General features: G+C 40.0%; 1 protein-coding gene across 1 annotated transcript; it reads right to left on the bottom strand.

Moving 5' to 3' along the window:
• Positions 1 to 6,259: 6,259 nt before the first annotated feature.
• Positions 6,260 to 11,471, bottom strand: LOC117334018. Its single transcript, XM_033893438.1, has 2 exons — positions 6,376 to 11,471; positions 6,260 to 6,293 (listed from the first exon to the last, which is right to left on the bottom strand). Exons 1-2 carry the CDS (start codon positions 11,469 to 11,471, stop codon positions 6,260 to 6,262), a joined length of 5,130 nt encoding a protein of 1,709 aa, XP_033749329.1.
• Between the last annotated feature and the right edge of the window lie 202 nt (positions 11,472 to 11,673).

Below are 11,673 nucleotides of genomic sequence, written 5' to 3'. Positions count from 1 at the left end.
CAGTGAGTCTTTGTCCCCAAAACAAGTGATATTTGACACATTGGTACAAATACATCTAAAATGTTTGTATTTGTGGTCAATCATTTTGCTTTGAATGGCAATAAAATGTGTTTAAACCAAATTTTCATCACTAATGTGCCAAGGGAATTCTAATAAACTTAAGTTTATGAAGCGAGTGTCACACGAAACGAACCAGTGTATTTTGATCTCTTTTGAATAGTAATGCACATATATAATGCATCATTCCATTGGCAATGAAACTTAACGCCATTCGTGCATGGCGAATATCTTTCCGTTCCACTCTAACTAGGACCATGACAACACTCGTCATCTTAGAGTCATGCCATATATTACGTTCCATGATAAAAGTATTAGATAAGTAAGATTGATGGTAATATAGGGAACAACAAAAGGGTGAATACCTCCAAATGTGTGGGAATAAAATAACGTTTATGTAAAACATGGCAATTGATTGCAGTCCAAAATTCAACCAGATCACTTTAATAGTTCGCGAGATTATTTTGCAAGCAACTTCGAATTGGATCAAAACTAGATTGACATCTTTGCCTAAGGTCCTTACCGTAATAATAATCACTTTCTTAATTCAAGCTGAGAACAAAAATAAATACGGACGTAGATAATAGTTATCTGCCAAGTAACCAATTTCCAGTATGGCCACTTTCAGTTTTGGGAAAACCCGCGCCAAATATATCACGGAATATGTGCCGCTTCATTGTGCCTCACTGAGGCATACTGCAGAGGACTCCTAGCAGGACACATCACCTGATCACATGAAACTGACAACGGCCGAACCAATCGTCAACTTCTTAATTGCTGATAATTTAATAGAAGACTGATATGTCTCGGCCAGTGGACAGACCCAAGGCCTTCCTAACAGGGGGAACGCTCAACTAAAAGCCAAAAGAAATGTAGTGTCAATGGATCCAATAAGAAGACGAAAGTTTTTTAAGTAGAATTGAATAAGATCTCATTTTTTTCGAATTTTACGATCATGCAATAGAGACAGCAGGTACAATTGAGCGATAGAGCCATAAGTTAGCAAATCAGATTTGCAGGGGTCGAGCAACCAATCAGAGATTTTGAAAGAAGTTAGACACCGCAGTTTGTAAACAAAAGCAACAACACACTGTTAAGAAAGTAATCACGTGCATATCAGTTGTGAAACAAGCCTAGTTATTGGTTAAAAACAGTTGATAGTCCAAAACACTACATCATTAAACTAATGGTAGTCATTTTTTTTATTGAATTTTAAACACCAAATGTATTGTTTAAGGTGAAGGTCAAATAAGGATTCAAGTGCTTGACATTAAATAGAAATCACACTATTGAAAAATTTAACAGCAGAAGTGTTAGAAAGCAATCTACAGAAGTGACAAGTAACCCGATCTTATTGAGTGTTAGTGATCTAGGGTAGGTATTGGTCCAGAACTTAATAGGAAAACAAGACGAAGAAAAAAACGATGGCACGTGCAATGACATCATCGTAGACATAACAACCGTATCCGGAGTGACATGGATGACAATTTCGGTACATTCCGCCTTTCTTAATCGGAATGTGGATCATTCTGGTATGTTTCTCCTGTCAATACAACCGATCACATATATTTAACACAATAAGACAGTCATGATAAGCATCGCATTACTTTGAAAAGGATAGTACCTTTGAACGATTTTCATCTAATTTTCTACGGAATACTGGAAAGAAAACAGTACAATGGGTTTTCTTATAAGCCGAGTTTCAAAATCATATCTAATGAGTTTTTTACCGTTGTAGAGACCAACCAACCAATTGTTTTCCCATAGACCTTAGTGTTAGCGTTTTGGATTATTTCATTCAAATTCTTGAATTGAATATGACGATTATGGTTTATAACAAAAGTTTAGGGTCTGATATAACACCTAATCAAAAAAAAAAGTTGGGTTCTTCAGCTCAAATTTTCTCCAGGGTAGCCATTTTGAAAAATAGGTGAATTTCGCAGTAAAAATTTTCAAAAATCTTAAATGTTTACCTGTTTACTATTATTACGTGAACTTTTGGGAAAAAAACCAATCGGACTTAAGAAATTTATATCAACATTTCTTATTGATAGTTACCTATCAGGCTACATATCTATTTTCTCACTTCATAACATACTGGCCAATCAGTGGCTGCCAGACATTTTATCCTTGGCTCAACGTTCTATACACAGGGGCTGTTTCAAAAATATATTTTTTCAATTGGTTGGTTGTTCCCTTATATGGATATACTTGCGAGTGGAAATTGTTGCGTCTTTTAAGTTCTCAAACATTCAGGAGTTCACCTTTCTGTTACAATTCAACAATTTTATCCGCAAAAATGTCCATACCGGTAAAATTTCTAGTTCTACAGTATATACTTCCACAAATAATTAATGACATTGGATCTCCATAGAATGGCGACAGTTTGTTTTAATATTCTTAATATGTTTAGATACATAGTAACGCTCAATTATAACTACTGGTACGCTGAAAGCTTGTCCGAACTGCTCATACTTGTGTAAGAGGTGTTTAGTGTCTTTTAATACAAATACTAATTAATCATCTGTTAGTAAGATTTTAATTAAATTCTAACGTACAATACAAGCAAGTGTAAATATCTTATCCAATTTTGACAATTCTTTACTGATTGTGTTATGTGTCGCGGTTTTTTTACCCGATAAATAGACATATACGAATAGGTTTCTCTAGAAATATAGTAAAAGTACTATTTTCCTCGATATCGAAATCTAGGAATTTATTTCTGAAGATAAAGAAATAGGCGAATCCGTAGGCGCGAGCCGAATTGTTTCTTTTTTTTTGGGGGGGGGGGGGGGGGGGGGGGGGGGGGGGGGTGTCTGCGAGGGGTTTTAACTTGAGAGTAGTTTCCAGAAAAAGAAAAATATTACAGATATAGTGCTTGTTTGAATATGAAATTATCTTATTACATTAATCATGATTTATATTGATAAAACTTATGCACAAATGTATATATTATATGTTTATATTTGTACTGCTCTCGATATCATGTGATTTGTTAATGATTATTTAATGAATTATATAAATCGGAAGGTTAAACGAAATGTTATTGTATCAGTTTAAAGCAATTATTTTGATATGGCACAGACATCACACAGAAGTTTTACAGAACAAATAGCATTCATTTTTGATGTACAGTTGATGTTTCAGTTAATTTCCATTTTTGCGTAAAAAGTAACAAGTTAAGAAATCAACAAATAATAAAAACTTAATGCACATTCTTCCATTAATTTTCTTAATATTTTTTAGTAATTCCTTTTTTTAATGTATTAATGGAATATCCCTCATGTGAACAGAGTTGTAAGGGAGGCTATTCATACTCAATGTGACGTATCTCTAAATATACCAAAATTGATTGAACATTAAGAAGTGAGATATTTTAATGCCCATTTTAAAGTAATCATACAAATTATCATGTTCTCTGCATTTATAATTTTATGTATGGTAATCATTAAATAGTAAATATATAAATGTCCACAATATTTTGACTTTAATGTTCAATCCCGTACCTACCGGTATATCAAGCACAGCATAAATTACAGAAGCAAAATACCATGATTTCAAACATGATGAACTCTATACACACCTGTCAAGCCACTGCTAAAGAACCAGCAAAGAGAGAAAATACCATGTAAAAAGGTTATCGCCATTCATTCAAATTGTTCTAAGGAAAATCCAGACTCTGTTGATCTGTCAATTGTTTAACAAAATTCCTATTTATTCCTAAAGAGCAAAATGAAGGGAGGAAAAGAAGAAATAAAGTCTGAAAAAGAAGGGATCCCTTTATTATTATTATTTTATTTCATTTTTTGGGGGGGTGGGTGGGTGGGGGGGGGGGGGGGGATGACGAGAGGGAGGGGACGAGGATGCTGGTTTATTCGAAGGATGTTAGATAGGAATTGTTTATGATTTATCCCCACAATTTGAGCAATATTTTTATATTGGTTGAATCTTTTCTTTTTTGAAACCACATTATATTTACTACAAGAGGAAATGTGTCCTTTTATGTAATAAAATTTTCCTTTGAAGATTATATTGTTTTTGTTGTATTTGACTATTTAAACGATCCGACTCGATATCTAACCTCAATGTACCTAGAATATTATCAATTTGTGTTTCAGATCGACCTTTCTCAAAACGTAAGATACACCAATAACTAATATTAGATTTTATTTTTGATTCAGAACCGGGGGGACCTATATCAATGTCTGGATTACCATACTGTTGATATACAATGTATATATCTAGGACCTAGGGTTTTTACCAGAGATACAGAGTTTCTACATATGTGATTCTTATATTCTCCTGATTGAAGTTTATATTGCCCCAGATACTCCTTCAGAGACATGACGGCATTTCGCAAAGACACCAACCCAAAACAGTTGTCTAAACAACCCTTCAGCACTAAAGCACATCTAATGAATTGCAATTGTCTTTTCGGTGTTTAAGTACTGATTAACAAGTTAATCGTTTAACCGTTTGGAGTCCTAATTATAAATAATCCTGATTTATGAGAATATTTGAAACAACAAGTAGGAAAAACGTAGCACTTTGCTTGAAGTAGTAGTACGGCAAATATTTTAGTAGTTGTTACATGGGACTGCCTTATGTAAAGCATGTATCATAAACAATCGTGGTTTAATTCGTATTGTATAGAACTACCTTATATAAATCATTCATCATAAACAATTGTGGTTTAATTCGTATTGTATAGAACTACCTTATATAAATCATTCATCATAAACAATTGTGGTTTAATTCGTATGTAAATAAAGAATGCAATGAGTATTGTTATAGTTTAATGAATATCGGAACTGTGCTGTCCCATAAACAATGTACAGCCAGTTTACCTCGTACAACATCCTTTATTTCCAACTAGTTTGTTTTACATATAGTTGTAGTGTTTTGGTGTTGAAAGGTGTTGAAAAATGGTAAAAGTCTGTAATAAACAGAAACAAAGAAACGTAAGAATACGCGTAAAAAATTGAATTTACATGTATAGCAATTTTAGCATTGTCAGTTATATGGTAACTATGAGCTTCCATACATTGAAAATTTTGACAAACTGACGATTCCTTCGATCACGAAAATTCCATAAATCTTAATAAATGTCGTGGTTTCAATGTTCAACAATGATTGGCAACAATAAATCTTCAATTCAAATAGCAGCATTGTTATTAAAAGTTCACAACTGAGAGTCATAGCTCCGTCTGCACATCGTATAGTGACACCACGTGGTACGAGCGCAGAAGTTTCACAACTGTTGAAATAATCGTACTTTGTAAGAAATAACAGTCATAAATGAACAAAAACCACTTATATTACTTATATAAGTTCTGATAACTGAAAGTACTTACACCGTGGTGGCTGCAAGTTACATAAAACATCTTTTTCTTTACACGAAGTATGCATCAACCGTAGTAAACAACATTGTCAATATTGAGAGTTCTTCAAAGGGAGATAATCGCGAGACTACTACGGAAGCCGCGGCGGCACACTCCTCGCCTGATGTCACTAGACAACACTACCGAGTACCACATAATACACTTTCTATGTCACATTCAGCCTTTGTTGTCTCCAAGAAGTAAGATCAGTTCGTTGATCGGTCGTACATATAACACAGGCTTTCCTTGTCCGGAAGTAATCTTGACCTCTGCCGTTCGAACTAAACCGTCATTGCTTGGGAAGACCCTTGCGACATAACCCAATGGCCAATTGTTCCTTGATACCTCCTTGTCCCTAAGTAGCACAATATCCCCTATCGCGATATTCTTGCGCTTGTCATTCCATTTCCGTCGAGGTTGTAGAGTATGGAGGTATTAGGCTCTCCAGCGCTTCCAAAATGTGTCGGCTAGAACCTTCACTCTTTTCCACTGCGCCTTGTGCAAACTAGAATTATCAAGAGGCACAAATGGTTCGATGATGGAGTCTGGTTTCTGTGTCAGAAGTGTAGCCGGACTGATTGGAAATGGATCCTCCGGATCTGAAGACACGGGTACTAGTGGCCTGGCGTTAACGATCGCGCAAACCTCAGCTAGGAAGGTAACGAGTACTTCGTGAGTCAAATTAGTGTTCATCACTGTTGTCAGCATTGACTCAAGAACGCGACGTGAGACACCTATCATCCTTTCCCAAGCCCCGCCCATATGTGATGCGTGCGGTGGGTTGAAAAGCCAGGTAGTTCCGCGGTCGTATAGGAATGTCTTCACTGCTTCTTCCTCAACCTTAAAGGCGTTAATCTGCAGATCATCCACCGCGCCAATGAAATTAGTGCCACGATCTGATCGGATCTGTTTTACATGGCCCCTCACAGCGGTAAACCTTCTGAAGGCATTAATAAAAGACGACGAACTCAATTCTTCTACCACCTCTATGTGGATAGCCCTGGTGGTGAGGCATGTGAACATAATTGCCCAGCGTTTTGCTTGGGCTGAACCACCACGAGTACGCCTGCTAACAATCTGCCATGGACCGAAAGTGTCCACACCGACGTTGGTGAATGGTGGGCCAGGTTGAGGTCGGTCGGAAGGTATGTCTGCCATCAATTGGTGCTCCAATTTCCCTCGAAGTTTACGACATTTCACGCACGCATGCAAGACCGTTGATACCAAGCGCTTACAGCCCGTTATCCAATATCCTGCTGTCCTCACGGCTCCTTCTGTGAAATTTCGCCCTTGGTGTTTAACCTGTTCATGAAATAGTCTCACGAGAAGTAATGCGACATGATGCTTCCCAGGGATGATGATTGGATTCATTTCATTCTGTTGAACATGGCTTTGATTTAGGCGTCCGCCTACTCGTAGAATTCCATCCTGATCCAAAAATGCGTTCAGTGACAGAATCGAACTTCCGTTTGGAAGAAGTTGATCGCGTTCGAGACTGTTTAGTTCTTCCGGATATGCCTCTTTTTGCACCTCCTTCACCACGAATTGTTCGGCCTTGTGGTAAGCAGCAACACTTCTGTCCTTACTGCAAATATGCCAACCCCTACACTCGGACTTGCTGACAATGGACTGTGCCACATGCGTCAGTGTCATAATAGCCCTGATAAGGGTCCTCCAAGTAGAAAATCTTGCGAAGCGATGAGAACCAAGTGGTGACTGTTTGACGTCTGTCTTTAGACTTTGAACCTGGGGCCTTACCTCTTTGTCATCTTCTGGTTCATGCAGATCAAACACATGCTCTGATGTCATATCATTAATCGTAGTAAGACGAGTAGGTCCATTGAGCCACATGCTGTCTTGAATAGCCTGGGCGGGTACTGATCTTGTCCCTTCATCTGCTGGATTTCTATCTGTTTGCACATACGACCATTGATCTGCGTCCGTCACGTGTATAATGCGTTCTACCCTATTGGCTACATATGTATAAAACCTCCTTGTTTTGTTGTATATGTAACCAAGTACAACTTTGCTATCGGTGTGGAATCGAAATTTCTCAAGAGGGATATGTAAGTGGTCAGATACTGTCTCTGCTATGTCCACGGCCAATACTGCAGCACACAATTCCAGTCTCGGTATTGTATGGCCATGGAGGGGGGCTACCTTAGCCTTGCCAAGAATGAATCCAATATCTTGTTTTCCGTTTCCATCCTTTGTATGTAGATAACTTACTGCAGCGATAGCTTTCTCGGAGGCATCAGAGAAGACATGGACGGTACTGTCAATAGATAGTTTGAATGAAAACTGTGCGTAGGTCCGAGGTATACGAACATGTTGTAGGTGTTCAAGAGAGTCTCTCCAGAGTTCCCATTGTATGCGATGTTCTGCGGGGAGAGGTTCTTCCCAATCTTTGGTTCCATGAATAAGAGATCTCAAAAAGTGTTTCCCATCGATTACTACTGGAGCCAAAAATCCTAACGGGTCGAAGATCCCGTTGACAGTTGACAGTATGCCCCTGCGCGTGTATGGTTTAGCTTCTGTTGAGACTTGATAAAGAAACGAGTCGGTTTCCAAACTCCAACTGACTCCCAAGCTACACTGAACAGGCAGTGGTTCACATCCTAAATCGAGATCTTTAACACCTTTTGCAAGGTCGTCTGCAGGAAAAGAGTTCATAACTTCATCACTATTAGAGGCAATTTTGTGTAAGCGTAGTTTCCCTCCTTGGTGAAGTGCATGCTGTGTTCTTTTCATAAGGTCAACAGCTTCGTCGACAGTTGGTAATGAGGTAAGCCCGTCATCCACGTAGAAGTCATTAGTGACAAAGTCGGAAACGTCATCATCATTTCCTTCGGCTGACTTTCGAAGTCCTAAGGTGGCAATGGCAGGAGAAGGACTGTTTCCGAAGACGTGGACGCACATGCGATATTCCACCAACTCATTTTCCGGATTGTTGTCCTTGTACCATAAGAACCTTAAGTAGTTCCTGTGGTCTTCCCTTACTTGAAAGCAATAAAACATTTGCTCAATGTCTCCTACTATAGCCACCGACTCCCTTCGGAACCGCATCAGCACTCCAAGCAAGCTATTTGCAAGGTCTGGACCAGACATGAGGACATCGTTCAATGAAACTCCATTGTGCCTTGCCGAGGAGTCAAACACTGCTCTAAGTTGCTCCGGTTTCCGCGGGTGGTATACACCGAAAATTGGTAAATACCAACATTCTTCGCTGTCCTTAAGCGCCGGCGCTAACTCGGCGTGGCCACTACTGAATATCTTTTCCATGAAGTCTACGAAGTGCTGTCGCTTCACGGGGTTCTTTCGCAGACTGGTATCCAGGGTTCTTGCTCGTTTAACAGCTTGTGTTCGGTTGTTAGTCAATCTTGGTCGTGGATCGCGGAATGGCAGTGGAGCTATCCATTTACCATCATCACCTTTCACAAGCTCTTCTTTCATGATGCCGAGAAACCTTCGGTCTTCCTGTGACATGCTGACTTTCTCATCCTCCTTTGTACGATGGAACACATGTTTTCCTAATACATCAAGCTCCTTTAAGGACCTGTTCGCATCGTAGATGCACTCAAATTCGTTCGGACAGGGTTTGAAGAGTGATGGTCGGCCATCTGCTAGGAAATTGGTTTTACAAACATTTACTAGTTCTGGAATGCGAGTCCTTCCTAAGCAAGTCTCTCCGATTATGACCCAACCGAGAGGGAGTTTCTGGGCATATGGCGTGTTTGATGGTCCTATTCTCTGGTCCAAAACATGATGAGCTCTAATTACGTCCCTTCCAATAAGCATCAAAATGTGAGCAGTGTTGTCAATAGGAGGAATACACTTGGCAACGTCTCTGAGATGGGCGTAGTTTTCGGCTACCTCAGGAGTAGGTATTTCATCGCGAATTTCAGGGACGCGGTCACATTCTAACAGGATGGGAATGTCAAGACTTATAGACCTGTCTACAGGTTCAACGATAACCTTAGTCGAGTCTCTGCCTGTGGTCTTCGAAACCCCGGACACCGAAGATAACACGTAGTTGTGTTGTTTTCCTTTAATGCCAAGTTGGTCAAATAATTGTGATTTGGCCAGTGACATGTTGCTCTGGTCGTCAATCATGGCATAAAGTCTTATGCGGTCTGTGGGTCGGTCTTGATGGAACGCGTCAACAAGAACAATTTTGGCACATGATTTCCCTTTGAACTTATTGCCACAGATCTGCGTGCAGTTAACTTGGACAGGAGATTTAGATACCAGTGATGCAGGCTCCTCGCCGTACTCTAAGGAGCCTGAATTTGACTGATGTTCAAGATGGAGTGCTGTGCAGTGCCTTGCACTATTACATTCGCTACAAGGTTGTTTCACATCACAGTTGCGACTGATGTGTGACGTCGATTCACAGCACCGGAAGCAGACCTTCTTATCCCGCAACAACTTCTTCCTCTCCTCCATCGACATGGTGAGGAAGGCCCTACATTTGTTGAGAGTGTGGGAACTAACGTTGTGTAGAAAACAAGTCTTTCTGTTTCTGTCACTGTTTTGTATGCTATCAGCGTTGGTTTTCCTGACTGAGATGTTCTTTCTCTCTTGAGGATTCCTTTGTACAGTCTTATCATTCTTGCTTCCATTAGGTTGGTCATATGTGAAACTGGGATTGTTTTTCACTTTACTTAGATCTCTCAAAAATTCAGAGAAGAAACTGAATGGAGGAAATGCGACATGGTGTGTTTTTGTAAACTTTATTGCAGCATTGGTCCATCTCTCTTGTAGGTTATGTGGAAGTTTGGACACAATTGGCGAGACTCCTGTCGATGAGTCGAAGTATCCTAAAAGAGACTTATATTGGCTATCCTCCTTGAGTGATTCAATTTCGGATGCTAAATCTGATAGATCAAACAGTTTCTTGGTGTCTCTTGGTGTAAGCTTAGGAAAGCTCGCTAACCTCTGTCTAAGTGAAGCTTCTATCATCTCTGGTGCCCCAAACCGTTCGTCAAGACGCTCCCATACTCTCAAAAGTCCTCTTTCTGGGAATCCGAAGTTTGAAGCTTTGAGACTTACGACATGTCGTTTAGATTCGGGTCCACACCATTTCTCAAGCAAATCCATCTCATCTCTTGGGGTGACGTTAAGATCTGCCATGATTGACTTAAAGCTTGATTTCCAGGTTTGGTATGACTCTGGTCTGTCATCAAAATTTGTTAACCTTGAGAGAAGAAGATCCTTCTTCAACAGAAAACGGGTGAGGTCCATAGCTATACCTGTGTCCGTATTGGTTGCCGTAGTAAAAACAGGTGCATTTGGATTCATAGGTAAATGCAAGTGTGGGTCTGCTGTCACCGGGAGTTCAGCACTATGATCATGAAATACTGTTTCTTCGACATAGGCTCTTGTTCGTTGCTGCGTGTCAAATTTCGGAATAGCCTTTATCCTATCGTGGTTATGAGTTAGGTTAAACTCCTCCGAGTCCTCAAGGGCTTCCGCTTCCGCTTCCGCAGCAGCGACCTCCTTCTTTTGTGTAAGTAGGTCAAGATCGGCTTCTAGGTCGGCTTTCTCCAGTTTGGCTGCTGCGCTAGCTCGAGCACTTTCCAGTTCAAGCCTTGCCTGTCTCTTCTTTAGGGCCGCCTCTTGTTCAGCATATTGCAGGCGTGCCTTCTGTGCCTCAGCCTTTGCCTTTTTTCTAGCGATGACAGAAATCACACTTGAATTTTTCGAACTAGACCCAGCACTGGATTGTCTCGAAGATAATGCAGGCTCAATTGACTTTTGCTTCTCTGCCCGCTCCATACACGTGCCTAATTCCTTAATAGATTGATCTATGACTAACGTATGACTGTGCCATCTCAAACTCTGGTTATCAAGAAGTTCAAGGCTCTCTTCTGTGTTTTTGCGTTTCAGATACTCGAAGAAACTGGATTGGAGTTTATCAAGGCTACCAGTACATTCCCGTATGTTTCTCTCAAGGTCGATCAGGGAATCGAGATCTAATTTCCTACCTTCACCTTTTACACGTCGAAGATGGGAATCTAATTCTATCCACATATCCTCATAAAATTTGTTGTGACTTTGGACTGCATCCTCGTACAGTTCCTTAGCCTTGGGAGTTAACGTCCTTACCCTAGGCTGACTGGTGTGTGTTGCCTCACTGAGCTCCGTTACTTGATGTGTGTTGTCTGTGTGGTCGTCCATGCTGTATGAATTCGTGTAGGCGTAGACCGATGTCTGTGTCCTTGACGTAGACGTT

The sequence above is a fragment of the Pecten maximus genome, chromosome 9 (genome assembly GCF_902652985.1).
Source record: "Pecten maximus chromosome 9, xPecMax1.1, whole genome shotgun sequence".
Lineage (NCBI taxonomy): Eukaryota > Metazoa > Mollusca > Bivalvia > Pectinida > Pectinidae > Pecten > Pecten maximus.
The sequence above is the reverse complement of the archived record's forward strand: the minus strand, read 5'-3'. Positions and strand labels throughout refer to the sequence as shown.